Raw genomic sequence first — 15,948 nt, 5'->3', positions numbered from 1 at the left:
AGAAGGATGAGAATGTCAAAAGGTGGTGACAAAATCAGCAGTCTAGAAATGCAAACTCCTGCTTAGCTTGAGCGGTAGATGGCTGGCTGACATAAGACTGTGCACACTGTTCAACCTTGAAAACTTTGGGAATTTCACAGGTGCGCTGAGCTATGTGCCTCATAAGCATGGAAGTGTTATCAAAATTTGGAGAGTGGCCACATGGCTGACATTGACTTGGTAAATGAGCTGGGTGTACCTTTTAGTGAATTCAAATGTTCTCTCAATGAAGATAATGTGATGTAATATGATGGCCAGTTAGGACTATGTAAGCCTTGCCATAAGACAGTGGAACTTTGTAAACAACACCCTTATAACAATGTATAAAGCTGTTGGTGTGGTTAATTGTACACATCTTACTTTGATGAGCTGCCCCACCCTCCACTTTCCTCTGAATGGCTGCAGAAGCACTGCCAGGCTGATTTTTTTAAGAGAAAGCAACATCGACATCGTAACTACTACACTAACCTTCTTGAGCCGATGCAATACTGAGTGCAGCTACAGAGTAATGATTATGTTGCAGTTTTCCGAAACAGGGTCAGCATTCTCGGGGTTCTGTCGAGTCGCTACTTTCATTTTACTGAACAATCGTTCGCAAGTACATGTTAAAATGGGAAAATACCCAGCCAATAGAAGACGGTCAACTGGCACCTCAAAACTAGCCTGCACAAGCACATGATTAATACAAGGCTGATTTCAAGCATGACATGACCAAACCATTTTTTACAATGTTGTTATGGGCTGAGCCAGCATTAAAGAAGGCTTGATGATTTTAGTCGAGTACGTCCACCAGATGTGACTCGTGAAAACCTGAGGAAGGGTCCAAAAAATGCAGCTTGTTGTTTTTGGCAACCTCGCACATGATATACTGAGGCTATGACTCCTATACTTTAACACTTTAAGGATGCTGACCAAGAATCTAGTGCAATATTTTTTGGCCGCAAAAACCATGTAATCATCTAAGTAATGAAAAACACGGGTGGCCAGGCCCATTAAGTCTGACTGACTTGAGGATAGGGACTACTTGATTGAAATCAGAAATTAGGAAAGAATACACATTGGATGTATACAAGTGCCCTTGTAGAAACCTGGATACAGCGATCTACAACGAGTCAGGTCCCATAACAATAATGGCCGGTATAACATAAGGCTATTGCAATCTGCTTTTATTCCAAATCAGCCATTAGCCCTACATGATAGGTCAAAATGGCTCAGGCTCTGCCCGTTTGGGTGTGGCATCCGCCCATATTGGCTGGACTTGAACCATTCTAACCTATCACAGAGGGCTAATGGTAGATTTCGAACAAAAACATATTGGAATAGTTTGACGTTATACCAGCCAATATCTCTGAAAGTGGGATGTCCAATTTGTGAATTTTGGCAATGAAAAATATCCCAAGTTGATTGGCCTCTGCTACCTTGACGGCTGCTACAAGCCACTGCAACCCAAGATCAGACAGGGTGTGTGCATGCTTTTCACACTGGCTGTAGTTAGTTGCTGCCACAGGCTCAAAGCTATTCCAAGCCACTTTTAATGCCTTTCCGGCAACGTGCCCCCTGACAGGACTGCAAAGCAGCCCTCTTTAGGTGCAGCTACTGCCTTCAGGCCATTGGCAACGAAGAAATCAACCAAGCCTTTTGTTACGTCAGCATGGCCGCCATGACCCGCCGTGGCTGCTCAGTGGCTATGGTGTTAGGCTGCTGAGCACGAGGTCACGGGATCGAATCCCGGTCACGGCGGCTGCATTTCAGTGGGGGCGAAATGCGAAAACACCCGTGTACTTAGATTTAGGTGCACGTTAAAGAACCCCAGGTCGTCAAAATTTCCGGAGTCCTCCACTACGACGTGCCTCGTAATCAGAAAGTGGTTTTGGCATGCAAAACCCCATAATTTAGTTTAATGGCCGCCATGGTCGCAATGCCGGGCACGTTGGGCACGCCAGGACGGTGGCCTGCAGAGAGCAACGCGGAAAGGTAGATGAAGACCGAGGCAGAGCGTGCGTTTATTGTCATTATGGTGCCTAAACTAGGCCCCGCGTCTATACGTCAGCGCCCCCCGAGGGTGAGCCAATTACGGTTTGAAACCGAAACCACCGATATAACATCACCCCCCTCTTGAAATTATGCTGAGAAGCCGTGTCATTATACAATAGCAAAAAAAAAAAAGTGTATTACACAAAGGCAAGGAAGCGTCATTATACATTTGTGAATGCCATACATTACTTCAGCTCTCGACTCTCGCTCCCTAGCGAGCAAAAAAGCAGGAAAATAAAGCACTTTGTTTTGTTTTGTTTTTTTTTCAATGAAAATATAAATTATGTTTATACACATGACAAAAGATGGACGTGTAACTCAATGGACTGCACAGCAGCCAAATATCTGGACACCTGTCCAGGATTGGTACATAAAAAAAAAGATACGAACATGAAATACAAACATCTGGAACTAAAGGAAATCATGGAAACAAACATCATCGAACAAAATCATTTAGGTGGCACGGTTTGTGGCGCCGCCTTTTTGACTGCCGAGGCTGTTGCAGTACAAAAAGTTAGTATTGTCCATAGGTGCCAGTAATGGCTCCGAAGCTGGTTTTGAGCTATGCTGCTCAGCTAAGCAACCAAACAAAACTGGGGGCAGAGATGAAGACTTCACATTTGAACTTCTTAGCTCCCTGTGTCCGTCAGACAACTCTGAAGGCGAAGAACAAGATTAAAAAGAATCCAAAGATCTACTGACGCGCTCCTCAGGCACAGCTGGGAGCGAAGACTTATGAAAGACTGTATATGAGCATGAAGGCTTGGAGACATGAGCATTAGGTGTTTCTGAGAAAGCATGGGGACAGCGCACATCAGTCATTCGTTGAGAAGGTGCCTGCATGGAACCACTAGGTTCAGTTACATGCCTATCAGGCAAAAGAACATGTTGGCTGGGCACCACAGCTGGATGAGAAACTGGTGCCTGAACAGAATCCTCAGATCCTGTGAAGTGCTCAGCAGTCCATGCTGCAAGCGGAGCATTTTGACTGGGCACGTCAGTCAGCATAAGTAACTGTGCCTGACTCTCTTGCCTTACAGCTGAACATGAAACACTCATTCGAGCTACTTTACGAGTTGTATAAGAGTGCACTCGCGAATGAGAAGAACTGCACTGAAATGCGGAATTCACTGAAGGCATATTTGAAGTAGCTGCTGCATCTGAGTGTTTTAGGGAAGAACTTGCAAGAAGGGTATATACCTTAGCATGCGTGCCACTATAGAAAAACCTGGTAGGAACGCACTCAACATGCAAACTGACAGGTGATTTGCTGTCCACCTGGGCTTTCCGCAGAGCTTGCCATCGCGACGCTTTAACTGGGGTAGACTGTTCCAGCACTCTACACTGGTTCACTCTCGCTTGTAGTGAAGTCGAACAGGTGTTGGCCTGCTGTACTGTTGAAGTCCGCTGTACCATGCAAGTTCAGTTAAGCCAGATGATATTCCGTCCAGTGGGGACCAAGTGGTGAAGATGAGGCTTGGAGCCAAGACAAAGTCGCTCCATCGATCACTAGTTTGAGTGTCTTAATAGCGTTGAGTCCCAGAAGTGATGAACCCTGCTTGGGGACATAGAAGTTCACTGCAGCAGACTTATCTTGGAACTTAGCAGTTTTGGAGAAAGATTCCAAATTATTCACCACTTGCTCTACGTAGTTCTGGATGACTAGATGCAATTGAAGTAGACGGATATGTGAGAAGTGCCTATTGTAGTCCTGAACATTCAAGAGTGAGACTACTGCCCCTGTGTCGATCATCAAGGGAAGAGTTACGTTGTTAACTTGTACGGGAACATGCATAAGCGATAGGGTGCCGACAGCATCTTCAATGTGTAGAATGATCGCTGTCTTTATAGTAGTATTGTCTTGCGTATCCAGCTAGTTGACTGGTCCCGATGTACTTTCCGACGAACGGCGCATTTGGAAGAAATGCCCCCTCTTTCCACATATCTGGCAGAATTTGTGGCGGGCAGGACAACCCAGAAAATTCGCCCAGTGCTGCAGCGAGCCGCAGCGGAAACAGCTGCCCGGCCGAGCCAACGGTGCAGAGGCAGAGGAAGCGCCCGGTTGTCTCTATCCCTGACGGGGATGCCCACCTCCTCGCTCTCGGCGTCCGCCATCTCAGCGCAGTCGGGGGGGAGCGTTGGTCCGTTGCCTGCCGTGTTGAAATGCAGTCGGGCGGGGAATGTAACCACCATCTTGAGGAAGTCCCGAGGAAGACGGGGCTGATCACGGCTGCCATCTTGTGGCTGACGACAGTGTGAAATGTGTGAAACGGCATCTACTTGTAGAACGCCGAGCTTCTCCAATATTTTGTCAGTGCGTTCCTCTTCTTGCGCTATTTCCAATGTTTTTTTGACGGTGAAGTACTCGCCGAGTTGAATGAACTGGCGGCAAAGTTGTTGGGACTGCAAGCCACAAAGGATCTGGTCTTGGACCATGAAATCGGTAGCGGTTTCAAACTTGCATGATTTGGCGAGCCGTTGCACATCCTGGATGAACTCAGTAGTCGGCTCCACTGAACATTGGAATCTTTGCTTGAACTGGACACGGCTGCAGAATTCATCTTCTGTAGAAAAGTGGTTGTCAAGCATTTCAAGTGCCACTTCATAAACATCAACTGCCCGCGCATCCCCTGTCCCTTCGTCGGCCTCTGTCTTCGTCTCGGTGATGTTGTAAGAGATGCTGATGCCTTCTACCCCCAGCGCATTGGGGAGGAGTGCTTTTTTGTGTTCCGGCGTAGTGATCCTGGTGGTGGTGGGGATGTATGCCTGCAACACATGTCGCCATTTTAGCCAAGGGATGGCCGGTACGCCGGGCATGACAGGAAGCATTGGGGGGATTGCCACATTCATGCTGAGCAGTAACAGGCAGGGCCAAAGGGTGAGGACAGATGCAAAGATGACGCCGTAGTAGCGTTGGGGGTGAGAAAAATGATGTCGAAGGCACATTAAAGTGCAGACAGTGCAAAAATGCTGCTGGCAAGGAGGGCAGCAAAAGTGGACACAGGGGTTGCAGAAACAGCAAGCAGGAATCAGGCAGTCGTAGAAAGTGCAGAAATACTGCTTGAAATTAGGGCAGGCAAAGTGAAAGATGCCGTAAGGAATGCAGTTGGTAAACGCATCGTACAGATAGTCGCGATGCACTTGGATCATTCTCGTCGCCAAAATGTTGTCGGAATGGCGACGGAACGCGCTGCTCAGCAGGACATGGTGCAGGTGCCAATGCTAGTAGCGTCCGGGCAGAATCCGGTGTCCATGGCAGAAAAACGGTTTCTAAGGAATCTTGAAGGCATCGTAGTATGTATGGAAGGGTTTATCCTCGTCGCCAAAATGTTACGTCGGCATGGCCACCATGGTCGCAGCGCCGGGCACGTTGGGCTTGCCGGGAGCAACACAAAGATGCAAATGGGGACCAAGGCAGAGAGTGCATTTATTGTCATTGCAGCACCTTAAATAGGTTCTGCATCAATATGTCAGCGCCCCCTGAGGGCTAGCCAGTTACGGTTTGAAACCGAAACCGCCAATGTAACACCTTTGTTATTCCAATGAAGACTATGCTGGGTGTAGCACTTAGCGATGACCTGCACGGTCTCCCTGATGCAATGTACATTATCGTACTCGGGAACATGACTGTAAACAGCATGCACCAAGGTAATTTTCTCCACAGGTTTCAACTTAGCCCAAAGCAACATTTTGGTCAACACTGTTGAACACGTTTGTGGCACTCCGGTTCACCTTGCAGGACTTTTTCACCTTGCAAATTTTTTTCTTTGCCTGAAGTAGTCGGTCATGTCTTTTTTCATCTTGCAGTTAAAGTACTGTGGAACCAACATCTAGTGAAGAGGGCTGAGGTTTTTAAGTGCTGCTTCAGTGGGACAGAAAAAGACATAAGTGAGAACAGATGGCTTCACGTTCGGAAAAAGTGTTGGCCACTAAAAGGCACAAATAAATCAGCTTCATGCCTAGGGAAGCACTAGCACCATTTGCCAAATTTATGTTTTTAAGCTTTTGGTAACTGCTCCGTGCATAAGGGGGTGCCAGTGGAGGTCAAATAACTTGATATGGCATGCATTTGCATTCAAACTAAACAATTTTTTTCTTCTATAGCAATGTATGGTTTCCTGCCGGGAATTTTCAGGTAATTTCAAATTAACCACAATGTCAGACGGACTGTGTTGCAATTAACAGCAGTCGACTTACTATTAGGTGCAGTTTACAGAATTGTGATAAGGTATTTTATTGGTGAGTTACAGTTTTGTAGCATCATGCTACAACAGTCCAGGTGGCTCCCAATTTTTCCCTTACAGTTAGAGAGTTGTAAACTTGATACTTGAGCATGTTCTTTCTTTAATTTTACAAATTTCAGAAATTTTTCCAACGAAATATGTTGTAAATTGGTAGTCCATTTTCTACAATTAGCAGATTTGAACTTCTTCCTTAAACATAAGAAGCCCCCTAAAAAAGTGATTTCTCCATTACCATGTAGTTATAGATAGGAGCTCCTGAGCTAGAGCTTTTTCTTAAGCACACCAGCAACCAGAAGAGGGCCAGTCACTTCAGCACCGATACTAGGTCGGAGCAAATATCTGTTTATGCATTGTTACTCAGTTTTTGGGAGTGTGGAAACATGACTACACATAAGTCGAGGTTTTGACGGAAGCCTGTCTGGTCGGGAGGCATCATGAAGAAGGGTAAAAAAGAAGGGACACTGACCACTGAAAGAATACAAGAAAAGACATTTCGGCTCCCCTTATGGGAGCTTTGTTCCCGTCAGGGGAGCCGAAATGTCTTCTCTTGTATTCTTTCAGTGGTCAGTGTCCTTATTTTTTACCCTTATTCATGACTACACATACATCGGCCACATGACAGAAAATTATGCTCGACATTGATACTATTATAATTTATAACGAAGGGGCCGACGAGCTTTCTGTCATACCTGCAGCTCATAAAGCATTGTGCAAACTAGCATCATTGGCTCTGAAACATATGGTGCAGTGTGTTGCTGCATGCTGACTTAACTCGTTAAATGTGACTGCCGTGCTACATGTAAAACAGGTGCGCATACTGCAAGTGCTCAATCCACTTCTTGCTTTCATGTAGAAGTGTGAGAATCAGACACTATTGGCTGTCAAACATATGAAGTTCGTTAAGGTGTGTCACCACGTCTGAAAACACATTTCCTGAAAAATTGTCATTTTTTCGTTTTTTTATTATATTTCTAAAGTAGTGTCGATCTTTACAAGATTATTCATCAAAAAGGATTAGATTTCCAAACTAACCCGTTCGAACATTACAGCCGTTTTCCAGCCCTTCTCTTCTGCATGCATTTGAATACGAAACTGAAAGCGTCAAATTGCAGAAGGTGTGCAATTTCAATTACCCCCTCCATTTTGTATTTCTCACTCAAAATATTGCTAACCAATTGTGTCAATAAATTTGGGTTTAAGAATTATGATTCACCTATAGGATTGCTTTGTAGTGAGTAGTATTTCTGAATTAGTTAAAATTTTCCCTAGAGAACTGCATAGTGTCTGCTGTTCTGGTTTGTTTACATTATGCACACTTCATCTTACCAGGGATCTGCTTCTTTGTCATGGTAAAACTGTGGTGCACACAAAGGACAAAGGACACGGGTAATTTACAAACAAGCTCCAACTCACAACTCAGTTTATTTCAGGGAAAGATTATGCATCATGCGGTCTCAAACATGCTCTTGGGACAAAGAAATGATAATGCAGTAGTGGTAATAAATAAAAGGGAACTTATTGCTCCCTGTATACACCAACGCCAGCTAACCAGATAACAACCAATGGAACGTGTTGATGGGCGCTAATGAATCGAGGAAGTCCGACTCACCGTGATAGGATATCAAGCGAATAAGTTCGTCCCATGCCAGATACCAACACCTAATCGTTCACATGTACAGTCACACGAATGGTGACACATTCAAATGATTGTGTTTGTCCATTCTGGCACCTCGCTCCAAAGCCAGAGCCAAGCCAAAGAGGAAGAGGCTACTCCCTTTTGTGAGCGAGTTACCCTGCCATTAGATGGCAGTAGCAGAACAAAACTCGCCATCTCTCATACTATTCAGCTTCTACAGTGACCACCACCAATGCACAGCTTCATGGGGAAGCCGGATTACAAGAGACACGAGAGGCATGCGGGGAAAACAACATCAGGAAATGCGTGAGAGCATTATATATATATATACGTTGCATTCCTACACCATATATAACCCGGCTAGCTGCAATGAACATGTGCAGATCATTGACAGAAACTGCAAAAGATATCAAAAAATCACATGCTATTCAAAAAGGTGAATTCTTTGTCAGGGACTAAAACAGATGGCTCACTCACGTGCAATCTGCATGCCTTCTTTACAGAAGGCCTCAAGTATTTTTCATGTTTATTTTTATGTGCCAACAGATCCGCTTTATCACAAAAAAAAAAAGGGTCACAGTAACAGCGTTTACAGTGGTCGGCTAAGTGTGAATGGTTGCATGTTGTTCTGTGCACCCTGCAGTTTCATAGTGAATGGTTATCTTTCCCCAGTAATTACAGATGCTCTTTAAGGTATGTATAAACACACCGACCAGTTTGCCCTATGCAAACTTGGCTGCAAGTTAAAGGCAACAAGTACACTACACCTTCTTCACATTTAATGAACTTTGAGTCTTCTTTAAAAGCAAAGACACATTTGCTTTCTGTCTTCCATTCTTTTTTGCCACAGCTTGGCAGAGTCGTCCTAGCTTGTTAGGGGTGCTGAAAACAACATTGACATCAAACTTGCTAGCAACATTCTTTAATCCATGAGAAAAGTTATTGACGTAAGGCATGACTGCAATGCACATTTGCTCTGTGCCTTCTCTACTACTTCTTGATCCTTTTGGTTCCGCACCCTTGACCATGTTAACTTTCTTCACTGCTCTTCAAATAATGGGCTTTTGAAAACCAGACGATATTGGTCTGCTTAGTGCTTGTTTGTCTTTTAGAGCTCTGACTTGCCAATTTAACGTTTGAGACAAACTTGTATTTATTGACTCATGGCAAAGTTCTAGGTAAAAGCAAGGTTCCCACGATAGTTTTTCAAGGTCAAACAATACCCAATGAAAGAAACACATCAGTCTACATGGGACACGAAACAGACAAGAAAAATAAAGGCGAGCTGCAGATTCATGCAAAGTGAGACTGAGTCATTTCCAAAGCGTGCCCGAACTATGATTATGGTGGATTTTGGGTGTATTGCTTGTTGTTTCCATACCTGAACTTCAAAACTTCAACTTCGTTTTTCCCAAAACTTTGTTTTCGACATTATACGCTTATGCGAACATTTGCAACTTTCTTTCTGGGAATATTTCAGTATGAAATATTCTGCACTGTGTCTTTATGCACAAACCTGTCCAATTAACCAGAATTTTTTTGAACTTGCAATAAAGCTTCATAATATGGGTAGTTGGCAAAAACTTCTCAATTAACATGCAACTTCTTAAATTTAAGTTTCTTTTAATAGAATGCACTTCAGCCTAGAGATATGGCAATGATGGCGGTTCATTGCACAGCCTAATGGTATAATGGTATCTTTACATACCTACTGAAGTGCTCTTGTTTCGAGCATTCCAGTTGGCACTTACGACTGCTGGCGTGACACCCACATTTCGGCGCTCTGTATCCACAAAAACATACCTTCTTGCTGCTTTATAACAGCTAAATAAATGCCTGACTAACTGTGCTTTATAAGAGATAACTAACTTCCAACTGAAATTTTTAAGCATTTTCTGATAGGTGATGACATACCTTGACAGGATATTTTTGGCTATTTATCTTTTTTGCATTCAATGAAGATACTAGACCTCTAAACCCTAGAAAAGATAGTGACAAGCATAGCACCCTAAAAATATTGAATATTATAGGTTTTGTACAGCTAGTTTTGGTTTCTTTTCCGAAGAGGATAGTGTGTTGTGACGTCATGACACGGTGTGTGGTCATGTTAGAGCAGGACATCGCCAGCTGTGACGTTTTGACACTCGCTCCAGCTTGCTCAGTCACTTTGTATTGGGGGCGAGCTCCACCACTGGAAAAGCTGGCGCCACTGTAGGCGTGACGTGGCACGAGGGATCATGTGGACACAGCGGCCATGTCGGCTGCTTCGGAAGCGCCGAAGCGAGCTGAAAATGAAAGTTTAAAGTCCCACCTGCGCTGCGGTTCTGATAAAGTGGTGAGGCTTTACCGCCTTGGGCGTCTGCTTGGCAACATTTGAAAGTACTGTAATAGGCAGTGCCTGCCTTTGGAGGCGTGCAGCATGGTAGGCTACTGCTCGGTGACGAAGTGCCGGACGTACGCAACGGAGCTCAGTGTCAGCCTTATTCACACGTAGCCGCAAGACAAGGAGCTGCGTGAAGCTTGGCTCACGAAACTTAGAATTGGCAGACGGCCATCGGCTACAACTCGGGTATGCAGCAAGCACAGACGCGAGGAAGATTTCTGATACGCCGTCAGGACTGCGATGTTTGGCGAGTAGCAGAAAGCACGCACTGAGACGCTCGCACACGCCAGCTGTCTGGCTAGTGTCATGACGCTTTATTTGGTCTATGAACTTGTTGATGCCAGGCACTGGCAAGTTCACCGGAATGGAAAGGGAGCGGTAAGAAGCCCAGTAAAAGAAGGCGTGGCACTTGGTCATGTTTGTGTTATGAATTAATGTACTGGATTACGAAAAAGAAGCACCGGGAAATCACACGCTGTGAAGACCGATAAACATACACTGTGGCGCAACATGAGAAATAATGATATTGAAACATATAAGGATTTAGAAGGAAAAAAAAAAAGATTGAATCGTTGCGATGGCACATCACGAAATTATTTTTGAACAGCTCTGATAGCGTCCATGCAACAATGGTTGCTTGTGTACTGTCAAACGCTCATATTATGCGGCCTAAAGCTGGCGGCATTGTGCACGGACATGCATGCAGACGCGCGGTCAGTCGCTGTGAACCTGTGCGATCGCTGCATTGAGGCTTCATTCTGTTATGCTCCATTCAGTTATACAGACAGCCCACTATAAGAACATATTTCACATAGTTTACTCTTAGTGTTTGCCTGCCTTTCATGCAAGACGCCGGTTTAGGAGACTCCATCGCGGCGACTGCACGCAGTGATGCTCACTGTGCATATTCGGTAAAACGATAGCGTCCGTAAATGATTATGTGCTTTCAATTTGCCCAAGATTATTATTTTCACAGTAAAGACTTCCGTCGTTTTGAGAGTTCGTACAGAAATCTCCAGGGGGGCTACCACGTAATGTTTTTATTGGGCGCCGTACGCCAAATTTATGAGGAACGCGCCGCGTTATCCCTCGTACTACGCAAGGGAGGCGCTTCCGACAGATGGCGGCTCCGTAAGTCCTTGCCTCCAATGCTGTTACTCGTGAGGCCCAATGTAGCAGCATAGTGAACAACCAAGCATGCAGGAGCAAAATTTCAGCTGTTTTCAGTGGTGCGCAGCGGTGTAATACTTTGCCAGCATGATCATCAGCACGCATTGTATACACAGCACTTGTCTGTTTAAAATGGCCAAACCTGGTGAGGGTCCTTTAAAGCGAAAAAAAAAAAGGGCTCGAAAGTATTGTGTCAGTACCCCCTTTAAATGTCTGCACAGATCTGGGAGCATACCTATAGGAACCTGAAGGAAATATTGTGCTCTCAGCTTTGTGTATACAAGGCCCTGAATATTTTGCTGCGTGCATTCGAAAAAAAGATTTTCTGCTCACTGCTGCACTGTTCTTGCTCAGATTTTGCAGAACAATCGCATTTTGGCATCGACTTTGCTTAGAATAACATTTGGGTCAGATAATTGCCTGGTTTTTAAGAAAAAAATTGTAATTTGCCTGTGCTTATGGGCATGTGAGCCACTGCCACGATGGTGCAAGCACAAACTTGTGTTGCCGCCTGCCATCAGCTGCAGACAGCAGCGCTTCAGGGAGGGCTGCCGCGTGCTGCCCACTCCTGGAACAGGCAGCTGCTCTCCCTGAAGCGCTGCTTTCTGCAGCTGGCGGCAACACAAGTTTATGCTTGCGCCATCGTGGCAGTGGCTCGCATTTCCATAAGCGCAGGCAAACTAGCATTTTTTTCTTAAAAACCAGGCAATTTAATGTGCCAAGTGCTATACTAAACGAAATCGACGCCAAAACGCGATTGTTCTGAAAAAATTGAGCAAGAACAATGTAGTGGGTGGCGGAAAATCTTTTTTCAAACACGTGCAGCGAAATATTCAGGATCTTGAATTGTAGTGCTAAGTGACACAGACAGAGACTAGAAGCAGACAGTCTGTCTGTGTCGCTTCGCGCTACAATTCAAGATCATGTTACCGTACCAACTCCTCAAACTTTCTATCCTTTTGTGAAATATTCAGGACCCTGTACATTACTTTGTTTTCCAGGCGAGTCTGGAGAGGAGTGTGCTGGTGAATTTCGTCCAGTTGAGAACGGACTGCAAGGTGCACAAGCTGGTGAACCAGTTCAAGTGAGCCACTGGGTGCTTTGTTACCCCACACTTGGCTGACAGCGTGGAAGGGCCCTAAGTGCTTTGTTACAGGGCTAGAATAAAATGTTGAGCCTGTCGGGACCCAATCGGAAAGACATTGAGACCTGATAACTTTGAATTCAAACTGTTTTCATTTATTCAAACTGCATAAGACTCTATGTTGTCTCCTACACTAGGAGAACTGAGGCAGCGGCAACGTGCACGACCAATGACAGCACTCCAGACAGTGCTCTGGTGCGACGTCACCAGGGGGACTTGATCGCCTCTGTCATCTGTAACGCTCCGGCTAGAACAGCTGCATTTTCATCATCGGCGTAGACTGAAAAAAAAGCGACTAATTCAAGCAAGCAGACCACATTACTAATAGGCCAAAGCAATATTATGTCTACCAACAGACAAATCAGATCCTCGGAGCACAGGTTGCTAGGTGCAACAGCCCCAAGCAATGGATCTGCACCCTGAAACGAAAATGGAGCCCGATGTGGCACATGGTCCGACAAATGTCAAACAAGCTTAGTATGGCGGAGCACAGCAGAAATCATGCCAAATACTTGCAAAAGCAGTTGCAGGTGGAAAAATTGCTTACAGGGCAGCCGTGTATGATTTCCCTGATTGTGACCTCGGCGACATTAAAAAGTCACAAAAGGCAAGCCTTCATACAATCACTGGGCTATCGAAGCACTTGAAGAATGAGAAGCTGCTCAAGCTGGTAACAGTACCATCAGTATGGCATATAATAAAGAGCGAATTCATGTGCGATCACGGTTGGAAAACACGACATAAGGAAAACACATCAAGGCATGGGATAACCAATTAAGGCCACGTGAGGCTGAAACCCGCTGAAGCGACAACGCCGCCGCCATGGGAAGCGTTGTTGGACATACAAAGACATCAACACTCTATTGCAAGACATTATACGGCAGCTAGAAAACTATTTAAAAAACTGGAACTAAGGAGAATGCTGTACACCACTGACATCTACACGGACATTGCATTCAAAAACGAAAGTGCCAGCATGGCCTGAGTTAGCACATCTGTTGTGGAGATGGGTTTACACGAGCCTTACCCTACAAGTGATGGTCAAAAAAGAGCACGACGTTCCTCTACTCCACAATGCACGAAGGCGCTGTGGCAAGGTTTGTCGACACAGCACAGAGAAGGCTCTGGAGTCAGACCGCCATCAAAAAACACAGGTTTATTAACCCAATATACAGCACATTGTGACAGTCTCTCGAATCCGGCAACATTGATGGCTTCAGGTAACGTGGATTTTTTGACCAGTTGCCTTCACCCAAAAAGATCACTTACTCATGACGCCTGCGGCAGAAAGGATTTTTCACATCTACCGCCAAAGTTTACAAGTAGTGGTGCTGGCTAACACTCCAAGGTTCTAGTAGTAACACATAAGTACCCCAGCAAGTGGATGGGAAAACGGCGCTGCGGTAGTTCAATTTGTAGAGCCTCGCTTACATAATGCAAAGATGTGAGATCGTTCCCTACCTGTGGCAAGTTTTTTCATCAGCTTTCATTTCCATTATTTTTCTTTTCTTTAATTCAATTAGTAAGTACAAGTAATTTCCCCTGTGTTGCCCTTGGTGTTTTTGTTTCTTGGCTTCTTGTGATTTTATATATACCATGTTTACACGATCGTGAGTCGACCTAGTTTTTTTTTTATTTGAAAATCTTAAGTGGGGGGGGGTCGGCCTACAATAGAAACCAACATGGCACCAACAAAATAGCGAGACCAACAGGAGCTAGAATGTAGTTACAATTTTATGTTTACTCTATATCCCTACCCGTAGCTTTTCACTATCCTGCATGTTTGTTTGCTTTTCAGAAGGGTTTTTCAACATTTTCTTTAGTTTTACAGTGCACACAACACTCATGGGAGGAGGGGGGGGTCGATAGTTGATGGAAGCGCCGCTGTTCCATTCGCAGCGGCACCCTCACAACAGCGGTGCTTGCGGGGAGTATCGGTAGTTCATGGGAAAGCAGACACTGCCCACGTGTTTCTCTTTCCCTGTAGCTCTTAGCTTTCTCACACGGGCACTTTCAGAATCCCTTGAACCAAAGATCCTTTACTTCAAGGGAGAATGCGCACTGTCACACAGGCACAGCAAAGGAGTCCTACTGGAAGGGAGCTTTCAGTCAAAGGAGTGCGCGTTCATCCTTTGAAACCTCAAAGGAATACTCTCGAGCCTAGAGGGTGTCCGACAGCAAAAAAAAAGAAATCTCTAAAAATGTGGAAGTTCAACTTTTACCTCTTCAAAACAAGCTTATAAGTACTGAATACTATTACTAAAGTACTAAACACTTTCGGGACACTCGCAATCTCCATCATGAACGCGCCGGTACAGCAGCGCCGGCACAGCCTGTCGTCATCAGCAACATAGAAACAACACGGGTGCCATGTGCGATTTGGTTCTTTGGTTAGCGGCTGCTAGGCATCCCAGTCTCCTCGGATTTTTTCTGCGCATTTTATTCCCTCATCACTTTTGTTTTGTAGTTCTTTATTTTACCACATTTACATGTACCTACCACTGCCTAGCCACACGCAATGAAACAAAGCAGCTGAAGCAAGGCCAACAACCACGGAGGAAAAAAAATGGCAACAACGAATAATCGACGGCAAGATGCGGTGTACGAAGTGGTACACATGGTGGCCATCATTACAATAAATACACCTGTATTTGGAAAAGTAATGCCTTTACTATGTGTGCATATTGTTTTGATGTTTCTGTGTATTAGGAAAAATCAATATTGCTGAAAAAATATGACAAATTTATTATAAGATGCATTTGGGCTATATTTTTTTTTACTTTTGAGGCGATGGCAGTGCTAAAGAGACGCGGTTTCTGTTAAAAGTTTCGACGGAGACTATCTGGAGACCATGTAGCACCAATACATACCCTTGAGCTAATGTGCCTTTGAAAGCTCAATGCTCCTTAACTTCAAAGGACCTTGGCATGCTCGTGTGACTGGGGTATTAGATCGACCAAAGGCATTGTTGCTGAATAGAACAATGTCATCTGCAATCCGAAGGTTGCCGAGATATTCGCCGTTGATCCTTACCCCTAAGCCATCCCAATTTGATAGCTTGAATACTTCTTCCAAGCACGCAGTGAATAGCATCGAAAAGATAGTGTTTCCCTGTCTGCCCCTTTCATTATAGGTATCTTCCTACTTTTCTTCTGTAGAATTAAGGTAGCTATGGGAACCTCGGTAGATATTTTCCAAGGTATTTATGTAAGCATTCTATACTCCTTGATTACGTAATGCCTCTATGACTGCTGGTATCTCTACTGAATCAAATGCCGTTTTGTAATCTATGAAAGCC

At 44.8% G+C, this 15,948-nt stretch overlaps 1 protein-coding gene across 1 annotated transcript in view; it reads left to right on the top strand.

Annotated features, from left to right (window-relative positions):
• Sec10 (Exocyst complex component Sec10) overlaps positions 1 to 12,729 on the top strand; it is a 243,095-nt gene extending 230,366 nt beyond the window's left edge. Inside the window, exon 16 of the mRNA XM_075673687.1 lies at positions 12,508 to 12,729. Coding sequence (XP_075529802.1) covers positions 12,508 to 12,594 — 87 coding nt within the window. The 3' untranslated portion in view covers positions 12,595 to 12,729. The remainder of the gene's footprint in view (positions 1 to 12,507) is intronic.
• Positions 12,730 to 15,948: the final 3,219 nt, after the last annotated feature.

This window comes from Dermacentor variabilis, chromosome 11, assembly GCF_050947875.1.
Source record: "Dermacentor variabilis isolate Ectoservices chromosome 11, ASM5094787v1, whole genome shotgun sequence".
In the NCBI taxonomy this organism is placed as follows: domain Eukaryota; kingdom Metazoa; phylum Arthropoda; class Arachnida; order Ixodida; family Ixodidae; genus Dermacentor; species Dermacentor variabilis.
The sequence above is the reverse complement of the archived record's forward strand: the minus strand, read 5'-3'. Positions and strand labels throughout refer to the sequence as shown.